This window comes from Pseudonaja textilis, chromosome 1, assembly GCF_049901715.1.
Source record: "Pseudonaja textilis isolate UNSWEBS1 chromosome 1, rPseTex1.2, whole genome shotgun sequence".
Taxonomy (NCBI): Eukaryota; Metazoa; Chordata; class Lepidosauria; order Squamata; family Elapidae; genus Pseudonaja; species Pseudonaja textilis.
The window spans coordinates 47,825,961-47,841,573 of record NC_141990.1 but is presented as its reverse complement, the minus strand read 5'-3'; the positions used below and the strand labels follow the sequence as shown (position 1 = coordinate 47,841,573).

General features: G+C 36.2%; 1 protein-coding gene across 1 annotated transcript in view; it reads right to left on the bottom strand.

Moving 5' to 3' along the window:
• Window positions 1-14,868, bottom strand: part of KCTD3 (potassium channel tetramerization domain containing 3) — a 32,799-nt gene extending 17,931 nt beyond the window's left edge. The window contains exons 1-8 of the mRNA XM_026695758.2: window positions 14,467-14,868; window positions 9,212-9,265; window positions 6,542-6,587; window positions 6,048-6,121; window positions 5,276-5,334; window positions 4,011-4,091; window positions 3,240-3,380; window positions 2,521-2,611 (exon numbers count right to left, since the gene is read on the bottom strand). Coding sequence (XP_026551543.1) covers window positions 2,521-2,611; window positions 3,240-3,380; window positions 4,011-4,091; window positions 5,276-5,334; window positions 6,048-6,121; window positions 6,542-6,587; window positions 9,212-9,265; window positions 14,467-14,540 — 620 coding nt within the window. The 5' untranslated portion in view covers window positions 14,541-14,868. The remainder of the gene's footprint in view (window positions 1-2,520; window positions 2,612-3,239; window positions 3,381-4,010; window positions 4,092-5,275; window positions 5,335-6,047; window positions 6,122-6,541; window positions 6,588-9,211; window positions 9,266-14,466) is intronic.
• Window positions 14,869-15,613: the final 745 nt, after the last annotated feature.

Genomic DNA, 15,613 nt, shown 5'->3' with positions numbered 1-15,613 from the left:
TTATTTATCTTCCAACACTTAACATTTCTCAGGGATTATGTCTTCAGAATCAAGAATGAGAAAGTGTCTACCTCCACGATTTCAATGTAATGAACAAAAAGGTAGATGGGAAAGGAGGAAAGATGTAAGAAAAAATAAGTGTATATTTCTTAAAATCATGTAAAAGATTTATATTGTGTAAGGAAAATAAAGAGAACAGAAAAAAGCAGACGTCTTTCAAATAAAACAGGCACATTATCTAATCTCTTTATGCTGCTGCAACGTGGCATGATAGTTACTAAAAGTTATTCAAGGAAAAGAGTGAAGTGACAGTGCATATAAAGCTAACAAAATCAGCTTTCTTACTGCAGCATTTTGCATAATGACAATCCTAGGGTTTTTTTTATTATTTGTTTGATTTACATCCTATCTTTCTAACAAGATGTGACCATATTAGCTAGGAACTTGACTGCATACAAACTGGCAATATAAATCATACTGGAATCACGCTATAAACGTTAGAAATCCTCAAAATAATTTCATATGGAGTTCCAGAGGAAAAGGACAGCTATTTCATTTTTACAAGGACATCCTATTACCTCAATTTGTATTAACCCCTGAAGGAATGTATATGCTGTTGCATATTTAAGATGTAGAAAATGACTTGAGCTCAAATCATTTTGAATCTGAAATTGGTTCTTCCAACCTTGCAAGAAATGATCTGCGGTCTAAATAATAAGACTGGAACATTGTGTACTTCCAATGAGGTCAAAGCAACCCACTGAAAGATATATGGCCAGCATCCCAAACATTTTGCACAGGCCAAGTAGAAACTTATCCTTAAACATGTAAATTCGGGTCTGACACTTTACAGTGGAAAGTAGCCATATTGCTACTACTAGCATCTTATGAACTTAATTCAGGAAATGAGAAATGGCATTATTATGAAATCCAAAGTGCTTTTCTGGTTTTTATTCCCCAGCTTATGATCACAATTAATCACAAAATTTCTATTGCTAAATGAGGTATTCGTTAAGTGAGTTTTGCCCCATTTTATGACCTTTCTTGCCACAGTTGTTAAGTGAATCACTGCAGTTGCTAAGTTAGTAACATGGCTGTAAAGGGTTCCGGCCTCCCCATTAACTTTGTTTGTCAGAAGTGATCACATGACCTTGGGACACTGCAACTCTCCTAAATAGGAGTCAATTGCCAAGCGGCTGAATTTTGATCACGTGACCACAGGGATGCTGCAGGGGTCATAAGTGTGAAAAACAGTCGTAAATAACTCTTTTTAGCACCATTGTAACTTTAAACAGTCATTAAATGAACTGTTGTGAGTGAAGGGCTACCTGTGCTGATCATTTAACTTTACAGAGAAATTGATTCAAAAATTTTCTGGAATTTGAATATAATTATTGCTTTGAAAGAGACTGAACGATTTAAAATGGCAATCTCCGTAGGCAGTCTCTATCAAACACATGGTACAGTAGTTTCTCACTACACAACTACTAGTTTACTATGATGGATGGACTCTATTACTATGGCAATGGTTGCACCATTGGAAGACCTGAAAGAGTAGACGAAAGGCAGATTATTGAGAAAATCTATGGTAGCTATGGGATCACTAAGAATAAAAACTGACTTGATGGAATATTATCAATCAATCCATATCTTTGTATGCATAATTGCTATGTAACAAAGCACATTGTCCTCTGTGTCCTTTTAGAGTTACTTATAGTAATTAGTGAAATGTGGTGACAGTACCAGCAGATTGCTACAGGAACCAATTTCTCAGAATGGTAGAATCCTCTATACTGGATATCTTTGAGTGGACTCTAGATGCTTGGATTTCTGCACTGAGCTGGACAGGCCTATGTCTAAATTGCCTCTTTCAACTCTATGATTTAGAAACATTATTTATTGATTACAACAAGCTATTGAATAGACCAGACTGGGCATATAGCAGCATAGTACTACAACATTCTTTTTTAATGTACACTGAATGTAGTGGCTTTCAGGGTCTTACAATCACACAGAAGTTCATATTAATATATGTTTTACATAAAAGAATTAAAGCCATTTATAAAAATATATTTTATTAACAATTTCTAATTCAGCATATTATAAAATTTCTGTCATTGTATACAGCAAAGAATATATACCAAACTTTTCAGATTCATTAAGTTTCTAGTGAAACAACTGGAAGCAACACATACATTAGTAACAGGGATTTCTCTCTCAGAAAACATGTACTAGGAAAGTTAATTTCCTTCACCACCTGATTCTGTGTACTTCAGAGAAAAAAAAGCACCTTATTGTAAATATAGTGGCTTAATATTGGGCAACATCACATCCTTAGAAAATAAGTTTTATAATGTAATTATGAAGGAGCAGAATGATTAATTTCAGACCATTAAAGATGATGAACTTGGGTTCATCTGAACAAAAACCCTCAATCACTATGCATTTAATGAATATTTTATAAAATGGCACAAATATTAAAAGATAAAACTGATCATAGTGTTACTAACTTGTGCTTACCTATAACAAACTGCAAAGTGGGCATATGCAGCTACTATCCAGTTATGATGGCCAGCCACTATCAAAACTTTTCGAGGATCCACAGGAATCCCTGTTGTTTTTTAAAAAGGCAAAACAAAGAGAAAAGATGAAAGATATAAATTATCATTATTTCAATTAACAGTTGCTACCATGTCACAGATCAATGGCACTGTATCTTCTGAAATTCCACAATATTATGCAAATATATAATTTAGTATTAGTACAAATACAGGGTTTTGAAATTTAATGTCATGGATACAAATCTAGCTTTTAATGCTACCAAGATGGACAAGAATATATGGACGCTTGTGGCCTAGGAAATAGCAAAAGTTAAAATGTTAAGATGAACGGGATTTTCAGGAGCCTTGCAATGCAATTAGTATTTCCATGTAGATTAAATATTTTCCATTTGTTAGCCGTGAATGTGCAGCACCTTTGAATGCAAACTGCCTTCAAAACTGAAGATATTTACTTTATTGGCCATCCTTTCGGGAGCTTTATGTACAGTACTTTTTTTTTAAACAGAGTCTTTAAAAATTAGTAGCAACTGAAAGCCTAATTTCTATATTCACAATGATACCCAATGATGACACTAAAGAATCAAATTAAGACATAGTTCTACACTCAATAATTTTCAACCACAAACAAAAGAACGTGAGAATCATATGTATCATAATAACAGTCTACATTGTTCTCACCTAGCTTAACTGTATCTTCACCAGTACCAGTTAGTGAAGGCTGCAAATTGCCTGCTCGCACCTCACCTTCAGAGCAATTCTGAGGTATTCTAACATCTGTAGATGTTCCTGCAGAACCATTGATTTTTCGACTTGGAATGCCTAAGAGAGAAAGGATATGTTAATAATGTTATAATTCGGTATCACTGTTTCTCATTTTTATGCCTAATTGTTAAGATATACATTAAAAAATTACAACTTTAAAGTCACAGCTTGCCCAAATCTTCCACCTCTGGATACTAGGGCTCTTCTAAAACAGCACAGGAGTCACAGTGCAAAATAAATCACTTCACCAGTCCTAAAACATTATAATTAACAATTCACTTGGTGCCCCAATTCCAAAAGATATTGTGTACAAGTGTATTTCCAAAGAGGGCCACAGAGGTTTTTCAAATTACAGTGCTCCAGAACTAAAGACTAAATGAGGAAGAGCGGTAGGTGGATAAGGTTGACTTTATATAACATCATCAGAGAAACAAATAATCAAAGTTAACCTTTAAAGGTATCATTGGTGTTAATAGGACCCAGGAAAATATGTGTTGAACTAATATCAATGAGGCAGAAGAGTTTATAAAAGGAGCCTAATAAGATCCTCATATGGAAGGTGGACATAATCATCTATTAAATATGGAAGTCACAGAGCAAACTCTCATGCTATTCTTTTAAAATAGGTGAAAAATCTCAACAATTGAAAAGTCTGAGATACCTATCAGTCGAAACATACAGAAGTACCTGGAGGTGGGAGATATCCATGGAAGAGTACACTGCCACAAGAGGAACGCTCAAGTTCTTCACATAAAAGCAATCTTCTTACTGAAAGAGAATTGTACTTATGTATACATAAATGTACTTCAAATAAAACAGGCTATTTCAAACTAATTTCTATTTTAAGGTGTTTTTTTTTCAAGAAAACAAGTGGATGTTATACTATCTTTGAAATATGCAAACAATAAACTTAAAACACATCTACATTAATTTCAAGGATGAGCTAATATTCCATATTTTTTCAAATATTTGAATAGGAAGAATCTGGAATTATTTCAGACTTCATACCACTTTTTTAAAAAAATACGTATTGTATTAGTTTTGGTTTTCAAGTGACCCAATGTGCTTTACACAACCAATTATATCAAGCAGAAATGTTATAAACCCAGACAGCAAAAGGAAAAAAATCCACAAGAAATAAATTCTGGTGCATGAAGAAAGCCACTAATATTTATGAAGAACTAAGTATCTCTCTTGTAAAACAACAATAAGCACAAAATGCCGTTGTGTGGCCTAGTATATGCTCCACTCTTGAAGATGAAAATCATAGAAGAGGGGAAAAATGGTTACTGCTGGCAGCTATTCTAGGATGATGCATCATTTCTTACAAATGGCTTCTGGAAATGAAATGATGAGTTCCAGAAGGAACTGTGTGGCTACAGTTTAATGCTGACCAAGAAACAGAACACATTTCGCTCAGGTATCTCGGTATTTTTCAGTTAAAAAAAATTCTTTGGCTGGCTACTTTCATCTCAGTACATTATTAAATATATGTTTCAATTGCCATTCTGATTTCCTATCATTCATGAAAAAAATACAGGTAATCCTCAACTTACGACAATTGAGCCCAAAATGCATGTTGTTAAGTGAGAAATTTGTTAAGTGAGTTTTGCCGTATTTTACAACTTTTCTTAACACATTTCTTCAGTGAATTACTGCAATTTTTTAAATTAATAATGCAGTTAAGTGAATCTGATTTCCCCATTGACTTTGCTTGTCAGAAGGTGATCACATGTGATCACAAAAGGTGATCACATGACCCTGGGGTGCTACAACCGTCATAAATATGAGTCAGTTGCCAGGCATCTGGATTTTATTCATGTGATAGGGATGCTGCAATGGTCATAAGTGTGAAAAATGGTCATAAGTCCCCTTTTCAGTGCCGCTGAGGACTACCTGTAATTAAACTAGTTGCTAATGAATCAAATATATATATACATATATATATTTACCTAACGGTGTGATTCCATAAAATTCTGCTTCGTGTCTGAGTACATTGATACTTACTCCTCTGCAAAACAAAGAAAATAGAGTAAAAGTACTATTTGAAAATTAAATGTAATTTTCCAACCCATGAATTAATATTGTTAGGCTCATGTATTATAGCAGCAAATTTAGCAACATACATAAATATATGGAACTGTAGAAATATTAAAATTGAAAGGATATTAATTCAAACTAACTCTTAAACTGCTAAGACCATCTTTTAAAAAAAGATGTGACTTGTGCCAAGGATCTAATCCAAAAGCTCAGAGCCAGGAAGTATAAAGTAGAATGAAGGTGATTTAAGATAGATATATAAGATAAAGGCTTCTTTGGCTTCATCAAGGCTACAGGAATGCTCAGAGCTGAAACTTTTCAGGATACAGCCTTAAATATTATAGAGCGGCCCTTTGTGAGACTTCCATTCCTAGATTAAATCACAGAATTTCTGATAGAGGCAGATCATGTAAAAACAATTGGAGTTAAAGATTTAAGCATGAATAGGTTAAGCCTTTTCATTAAAAAGTTTAAGAATTAAAAATATATGTTAGAACCCAAATATTTCCTTACAAATTCTGAATGTGATTTGGGAAAATAGATTCTTTGTGTAACCAATGAAACAGTACTCTATCATGCACATTTACACACAAGAACCAGATTTTTAAAACCAATTTTAAGTATTCTTAACACTATTTTGATTATTTTCCTCCTGAAACAGTTTCATATAAAAATCTAACTTACCTCAGATCTAATTCCTTTGTACGAAGAAAATTTAAAATTGGTGCAAATGCTGCAGGATCTCTATCAATAAATATCTACAAAGAAGAAATAGATAGTTATTTGCCTGCAAGGACATTTTAAATCAGGGAAGTAATCCTGTCATAATTATACATGCTAAATAATATTTTTTCAGTGGGTGTAAGATAAACATGCATTAAAATTTCAATTTTTGGAATTTTGAGCTTGTCAAATAGTTGCTAGAATCTACAGTATTCAGATTTAAAACATGCTGTTTCAATAATAGGTTTCACCCCAAATGCCAGATTTAAACTCTCTCTCTGAAGCATTATTACAAGTCAACTTCCTACAGTACTTTATCTTATACTGACTTACAGTTATAACATGTTTGTATGTATTCAGTTAAGCTTACATGAATTATTCTGACTTCTATAATTTTACCAGAAAAATCTAATCAATTTTTACATTATAACATGATTAAAAAGCAAAATACTCACAGCACCAGTTTCGTCTTTCAGTGTTGAAATTCTTCCACTCAACAAACTGAAATCAACAAATCTAAATTACAATCCAATTTGTGTAAGAGACAGAAAAAATATGAACCAAATAAATGTTCAGAGAAGAGCAACACAGGGTCTAGAAGCTGTAACATACGAAGAACAATTGCAGGAACTGGGTATACCTAGTCTAGTGACAAGAAGGACCAAGGGTAATAAGATAGCAGTCTTCCAATACTTGAAGGGCTGCCTCAGGGAAGAGGAAGCCAACTTATTTATCAAAGCACCTGAAGACAAGACAAGAAACAATGGATGGAAACTAATTAAGAAGAGAAGCAACCTGGAATTAAGGAGAAAACTTCTAACAACGAGAACAATCAACCAGTGGAACAAATTGCCTTCAAAAGCTATGGGTGCCCCATCACCAAAGACTTTTAAGAAGAGACTAGACAGTCATTTGCCAGAAATATATAGGGCTCCTGCATGAGCGGGGTTGGACTAGATGACCTGCGAGGTCCCTTCCAACTCTGTTTCTGTTGCTAAATGTTTTGGACTGCAAATTAGCTCCCATAAAGGAGAAGTGATTTCTGCCAACTATAATTTCATCCACATCACACCTAAATTGTGTCCCATATTATTCCCATAGCCAATCAAAACAAATTTGCCAAGAATAAAGAGTATTGCATAGTAGGAGTAGTTGAGTAACTTTCTCCAAGTATAGAAAAAAAAGTCCATTCTACAAATATATGCACACATGTACATTTTCTTGTTTCAGGTTTCAACAGCACAGGCCATGATAGAACTACATTTTTCAAGAGAGTACAGGTAGTCCTCCACTTACAACCACAATTGAGCCCAAAATTTATGTTGCTAAGTGGGACATTCGTTAAGTGAGCTTTGGCTCATTTTACAATTTTTCTTGCCGCAGTTGTAAAGTTAGTAACCCGGTTGTTAAGTGAATCTGGTTTCCCAACCGACTTTGCTTGTCAGAAGGTTGCAAAGGGTAAACACATGACCCAGGGACATTGCGATTGTCATAAATGTGAGTCAGTTTTCAAGCATCCAAATGTAAATCACAGGACCATGGGGATGCTGAAACTATCATAAGTGTGAAAAATGGTCATAACTCACTTTTTTCAGTGCCATTGTAACTTCAAACAGTCACTAAGTGAACTGTTGTAAGTCGAGGACTACCTGTAATGTTTTTACAGCTCAGATTTCTGCAATGATTATACAAAAATAAGGTTAGGAAAGAATTATAAAATACTAAAGAACCTTTTTTTACATTGTCCTCCTTATTCCAATCACTCTTCACAGCAAAGAGCATGATTGATAAAAACAAAAAACTAAAGAAGGCCCTTGGTGTACCCCGTTTGTAAGAAGCTAATCCAGGATCTACCTAAAACTTTTTAACTACTATTACTTGGAGACTATTACAGTCTCCAAGCTTTTATGGTAGATTATGGAGTGGCAGATGCACAGGGCTCTGAAAGAAGAAATGTGAAGCCCTGAGCATGGGACAGAAACTCCTCACTGGTTGCTCTTGTTGATGACTAAATGGAGAGTAAGACCAACTCCATAGTCCTGCTAAATCTCTTGGCAGCAGGCTATCATCATCCAAAATATACTTTTATTTGGTCTGCAAGGATTAGGGTTTGGAAGTACTTTTTCACTCATTTCTGAGTGGATTGTTCCAATCACCATACTATGGGAGTAAGAGGTTCAGCCAAGGGTCTTCAAACTTGGCAAGTTTAAGACCTGTGGACTTCAACTCCCAAAATTCCTGAGCTAACATGACTGGAGGAGGAATTGTGGAAGTTGAAGTCTACAAGACTTAAAGCTGTCAAGTTTGAAGACCCCTGGGTTAAGCCCTCAGACATTTCATTATGGAAGAGATAGGTAGTGAATACATCTGAAGCGACGGAAACAGAAAGGCAGCTGTATTTCTAGACATTTCTATTCATAATACATAACTGGAATCTCATGGCAGGAAAAGTAAACTGAGATGGAACAGTGTTATGAGAAAGGAGTTCCATATCCTCTCCCCCCTGCACTGAAAATATTGACTTCAGAAAAACTGCAGCCATTAGGGTATTACTAACGCAGTTAACTAGGTAGCATCCTGTTCAAATTTTGTCTATAAATATCAGTCACAAAATGTAATCCTCAATTTGCTATACAAAGAACAGAGCAATAGATTCTTCGATAATATAATAAAATGTATACCAGCTATTTCAGTTCAGAATTTATATTATAAATCAAAAGATAATCAATAACACAAAAAAGGCTAAAAGCTATCCCAGAAAATTTTGGTCTAAATACGGTAGTAAAGCTAGAAAAATCAAAAATAAGAGACTGCTGTTAAAAATTTCATTACAAAGACATCAGACATAAATTATTTGCATTTTACATAATCCACAAGACAGCAATGTTCCCTCAAATTATTAACTCTTGTTTTTACTACAGAAGACACAATAAGAAAGGGAGCCGGGTTGCTTGGGATTTTTTGTTACAAGACAAAATTCAATAATAAAGTTTCCCAATTTAAGACAGAAACAAAAACCCAAACCTATTGACATAAACTATTAGGATTTCCCATTTAACAAGGAGTTAGTCTCATTGAAGCTTCTTTCAAGTAAAAATGATATAATTAAGTAAATGGCAAAATACCTGGAAAAAAAGGAGTCAGGGATCCACATTAGTGTTTGTCGTGAAGTACTGAATCTAGAAAAGACAGATGAAAAGTCAGGTTCAATCATATAAAACTGGATATGTTTTCAGTAGTAAATATAAATATGTTAAAACTGGGCCTGATTTTGCCATTTATTACAGATCTAATTATTTCTACTTTCCAACTTCATAAGAAATCAAACATTCTCATGTGACTTGACTGTTCATTGGATGGAAAAGAACAATTCTATTCTAGTTTGATCCCTGGCTTTCTTCAAAAAGCTGCTTTTGAAATGGAGATAAATGAAGTTTTGATTATAGCATACAGTTCAATTCTTCAAGGGGAAAGATTGTATTTGGCGAGTACCAGGCACTTGCTTGAATTTAATTGTTTGAATCTTGACTGACAAAATGTACCATAAAGCAATAGTAGAGAGCATTTATCACCTGAAGATTTATCCCTATTATTTATTTTCAAGTTATTATAAAACAGTTTCTGTAAAATAGTTACAAAAAAATAGCCAAGATGAAATACAAAGTGACATTACGCTCTTTCCCTCTTTTCTAGCCATGTAAATGATTTTAAATGTGTCTTCAATTCTAAGGAATACACATACTCGCACAAACACACACAAAGGGGGCTATTAGTGAACACTAGTATACCCATAACCTTACATCCATCCATCTAATTTATATAGCAGCCCATCTCACACAAGTAACTTTGCATTGTGAATTGCTTTGATTTAAATAGTTTTATTAGTGGAACAAGGTGCTTTCAGCGGTCACCTTTATATTTAAAATTCCTACCTACAAGTTTTGTCAAATATTAAATGACTGGTTCTTTGATTTAAAACTAGCAACACAATAAAATACTCACACCAGACCTACACTTGCTCATAGACTAAATAAATTAATCTATGAGGCAAGACAACTTTGGAACAGGGAAGACAAGCCTGAGAAGTTCTCAGCCGAGCCATATTTGAATTAGCTTTTTGGCTTATTATGTCTGCTTAGAACAACATACTATAATTAAAACATGACTTGTTGTAGGAAAAAGATAATGGCAACTAAAATCTCATCTTTGGGTTTGTCTCCAGGTCTTCTTGTCAGTAAGGGATATAATCAGGCCAAAGCACTCATTAAATAGCATGTAGCTAACACAGAACACCAACTAGATATATCCAGGTCCATAACCTTTATTGCCAATGACTCCAACAGCCCAACTCTGTCTTCCCAAAGACATAATTAAATAATCTTGAAGCACCCTAAACACCAAAGGGTTGTTAGTTTGACACATGGCATGCTCTTTTCTCAGTTATCCCTGACTAGAGAGATAATGACCCTAAGGCTAGACACACAAAAAACAACAGAGCATCTGCTTCTCCAGTACCTGCATTCCAAAGACATTCATATTAGCCTCATCTCATAATCACTGCATAGATTTTATAAATAAATAAGTAAAATGCCTAGAGTGCACAGGACAATTCTACACCTCCCTGCTGCTTTCAAATACTAGCCCGGCTACAACATATAATATTGCTAGGTTCTGCAGAGCAGCATTTAGACCATACAATCACCAGATAATATCCTGTTAATAACTGATTGTAATACTATTCAATATAAATTAAGAAATAATTGTAGAATACCCTCAACCCCTACTAGCTTCCCAAAAATTGTCCAAAGAATTTCTGTATGCTACCATATTTATATACAAACATCATTTCAATAATAAGCGCTAAACTTAAGCAGATTAGTTTAAGAAAATGTTGACTGGAAATATGTTGAAATATGGGTATGATTAATCTTAAACAAGTCACATGGTTGTGTGATTTAAGATTAGTCTATAAATTGATATTTTAAATAATGCTCTTGTTATTCACCAATAAAAAGGAAAAATAGTTGCAAAAGCTACATAGGAACTACTTTGTTAAATGTGTCTAGGGCAGGAGTGTCAATCTCACACCCCATGTGCTGGATGCGTCAAGTGCTGGCCCCGCCCCCCACCCAGTTTAGCGAAGGGGGGGAAAGTCCCGATACATCACATGATGACACCGTGATGATGCGACTTTGACACCCCTGGTCTAGGGTGATGTTTGGCAAAATTCAGATTAAAAAACTACAACAGGAAAAGGATTATGCTCCTCCCACCCTTTGGGCAGGGAGAATGCTGTTCAGATTTTTGTTCTTCCCAAATAATTGACAAGTGATTCTGAAAACGTTTATTGTTAATTTTATAAAGCATATGATAAAGTGGGTAGGTTTTCCACTCTATTTTGTCCTGGTGGACCCTACTGAGCAATTGTGTCCAGATCTGGCTAGCATTATAAAGCATGAGGATAAAATGAAACAGCTTTAGAAGAGGATTACTAAGATGATAAGGGATCTGGAAATTAAGCCTTATGAAGAATAGGTATATTTAGCCCATAGAAAAGATAACTGAGGAGATATGTTTTCAAATAGCTGAAATTCTGACACACAGAATAGATTGTTGTTATATTATCTATTGGAAGTTACAATAAATTGGTTATCTCAGGAGGCATATAAAAATCAACAATGTAGTAGGAGTGGGTTATTTTAAGAAATACAGTTAGTCCTCAACTTACAACCACAATAGGGACCAGAATTTTAGTCATAAGTCATTGTGGTCATTAAATCAAGGCACCACATGACCAGGCCCATCTTTTTCCACCATTTTTACAGCAGTTGTTAAGCAAATCTTGCAGTCATAAGTCCAAATCCATTCTCCCAAATGGACATTTTTTGATGTTCAACAATTGGTTGTAAGTCAAAGACTACCTGTATTTTTGATAAAACAAGAGATAAGTGTCAAAACCTAAATGAATGTAAATTCAAAACAAAAATGAATGACCAATACAAAAAGAGTATGCTGAGACAGCTTTATAGACAAAAAGACAATCAATTACATTACAAAACAGATACATGAAGGAACAGTGAATGAAGGGAAAAATGCATAGATAAGATAAAAACAAAGATGTTTCTGGACAATAACTGCCCAGAATCATTGGGATTCAGATGGTGCATAAATTTAATTATTATTAAGAATAATAGGACATGAGTGAATGGTGTGATTATAAACTAGATTTACCTATATTTCCATTTCTTCATCTCATATTATTTCTTGCTCCTTTTCTATGCTTTGCACAATGGAGCTTATCCACAAGAGAATAGCATAATCAGCATGCATAGTATTCATGCATGTTAAACTCAATAGGAAAGAACTTGGCAGAACTTCCTGGGATCTTGATTCAGCATGTCTCAATTAGATTCTAAGCCATACTTAGCTTAAGGCTCTCTGACATATTCCCTAGCATAGTTAGCATAACAATCTTTAATGCATGTTAGGAAGATGCCACCAAAACTGATTATCCTTTGTCAACAAGAATTGCATTTCCCTCTTTATGTCCCTTTTTATAATATATTGCTATTATATCTAATTCACTTATGATACTTCTTTCTCCCATCTTCACCAGTACTGATAGAAGAAAATATTATCCTGCACTTTTTGGCATTGAAGTTGGCTATTTATGTAACTGACATCTCTGTCCTGAAAAACAGTTGCTCTCAACTTAATCCATAGATGATAGATAGATAGATAGATAGATAGATAGATAGATAGATAGATAGATAGATAGATAGAGATTTAGTTATTTATTTGTGAACTAGATGAGCCTTAGGTTTATAGGACACCTCATAATTTTTACATCATATTCATCTGAAACCACCAAATTAGTGTACAAGTCACAACCATTTGCATGGATACAGCCACTTAGCTGATGCTTATCTTGTAGTATTATGACACAAGAATATAGATCTAATACCTGAATTTTCTTGATTTTTAGACTCAGCTGAAATCATAGACAGACAGACAGATATAGATTTATTTATTTATCTATTTGTGAACTAGATGAGCCTTAGGTTTATAGGGCACCTCATAATTTTTACACCATATTCATCTGAAACCACCAAATTAGTGTACATGTCACAACCATTTGCATGGATAGAGCCACTTAGCTGATGCTTATCTTGTAGTATTATGACACAAGAATATAGATCTAATACCTGAATTTTCTTGATTTTTAGACTCAGCTGAAATCATATAGACAGACAGACAGACATAGATTTATTTATTTATCTATTTGTGAACTAGATGAGCCTTAGGTTTATAGGGCATCTCATAATTTTTACATCATATTCATCTGAAACCACCAAATTAGTGTACATGTCACAACCATTTGCATGGATAGAGCCAGTTAGCTGATGCTTATCTTGTAGTATTATGACACAAGAATATAGATCTAATACCTGAATTTTCTTGATTTTTAGAGACTCAGCTGAAATCATAGTCAAAACACAGATCACACTGAAAATTTTAGTTGGGTTCCATATAAAAGAGTCCAAGAGGGATTGTGACTTGGAACCACATATAAGGCATCACAAAAAGTATCAGTATAGTAATTAATGGCTCATTCGTAACATGACAATACCTGTTATTTGTCATTGGTTTCAGCTGGGTCTCATGTCTATGGAGATTCTCAATCACGAAAGTCATGATTGTCCCAAAAATACTTTTTCCAAGAGGCATCTCCACTTTCTTGGGGTTTTTTGCTCCTTTGAAAACGTTTCATTTCTCATCCAAGAAGCTTCTTCAGTTCTGTTCAACCAAACGTTTTCAAAGGGGGGGGGGGAGGGGGGAACCCCCAAGAAAGTTCAGTTGTCTTTAGAAAAAGCACCTTTGGGACAATTGAATCCCATGTAGAAAAACAATCAGGAGATTTCACACTTCGAAGCCAAGTTTTTGTGTCACAGTGCAACCAAAATCAGTCCACCCCAAAGTTGTAAATGGCTTGGCTCGTCTGTGGTTTAATATACTTTCATAGAAGATAGATTTCTGTGGTATGATAAAAACATAGAATATCGGGGCCCTTTTTGTCCACCCTTAAAGCAAACGATTCTTTAAGTTCTGATATTTTTTAATGAGAAGACCGTCGGCGAATCTATAGCCAGAACTGAGCCTCCTCGCCGATACATCGATTATTTAAAGCGGCGATTCGAGCAGTCTGGGGAGGAGGGACAGCCATCGCCGCCTTTTCCCAGGCCCGTCTCGACTGAAGGCATTCGCTCCTTCATGCCATCACAACAGCCGCCCCCCTCGCCTCTTGCCATCAGCCGCCAACATCCCCTCTAGCCACGGCTTACCCCACCCACCCAACCCTCGTTCCGCGCTCAAGGCTCACCTGGTGCCCCCGACGTTGAGCTGGATGATCTCCCCGCTGCCCGCCCCGGCAAAGCCGGTGCCGTTCCCCGCCATTTTCCCCAGCAGCAGATCTTGCCCCGAATACCGCCTGTCGCCGCCGCCGCCGCCGCCTCCAGCCGCCTCCCCGGAGTCGAGGGAGGTGGGAAAAGGAGGCGGCGGCGGGGCCGGGGGAGAAAACGGGGCGTCCAGCGAGGCCGTAGAGCCTTCCCCTGCAAGCGCTAAACTGCCGGGTCTGAGATCGGAGAGGAGGAGGAGAAGGAGGAGGCGAAGGATCTCTCCCTCCCGTCAGGCATTCAGAGGCGCCGCCGATGTACCGCCCGCCCCCCACCTCCTCCTCTGGGCCGAAGCCGCTGATCCTCTCAGCGCCGCCGCGGCGCTCTACGCCAAAAAAAAAAAAAAAAAAAAGCAACGCGCGGCACCTGGAGGAGGGGACTCCGCGAGGGACAAAATACCAGAGTTGGTTGCGTCTTCGCGAGAGTTCAAACGGAAGGCGGGAATATGCAAAACAAACCCAAGAACGAACGCTCGGCAGGGAGGTACGCGGAAGAGGTTCGATTAGACGTCCCTTGCCCGGCCTATTTGTTCAAGGGAATCCCGGGCCGTTCTTTGGACACCGGTTATTTAAGGCTCCCATTTTGGCTGCTTCATCGTATCCTTTAAGCTTCTGCAACTTCGCCGTCTGCCAACCGTCTTGGATTTCCTTTCCCAGCAGCGTTATAGAATTTAAAATCCAATGCATCTGCATGGAGCTCGTTGATGACCATTTTCACTGGATTATATTTTTAGCATATTTCTAATTTTGTGGTTGCATAATAAACATAGAAAATAGAGGGAAATTGCACTTGACTCCCAATATTCACTAAAACGAGAAATCTTTTATAGGTTTGTGGCACTCATGCACACAGCAAGCTTTCGCATGGCTACTTTTTAATAACGAATAATTCAAATACCTTGTTTTGAAAGTATATGTAGATTTTGTTTGAACTCTGCAGGGCAGAGATACTTACATCTTTTTAAAAAAATGGGGCTTGTGGATGTGTATATTATATCAAAAATCCTACTATGGCAAGAGAGCCATTCCCATCAAGTTAAAGCTTGTCCACTCTTAACTTTCCATGGGATTTACA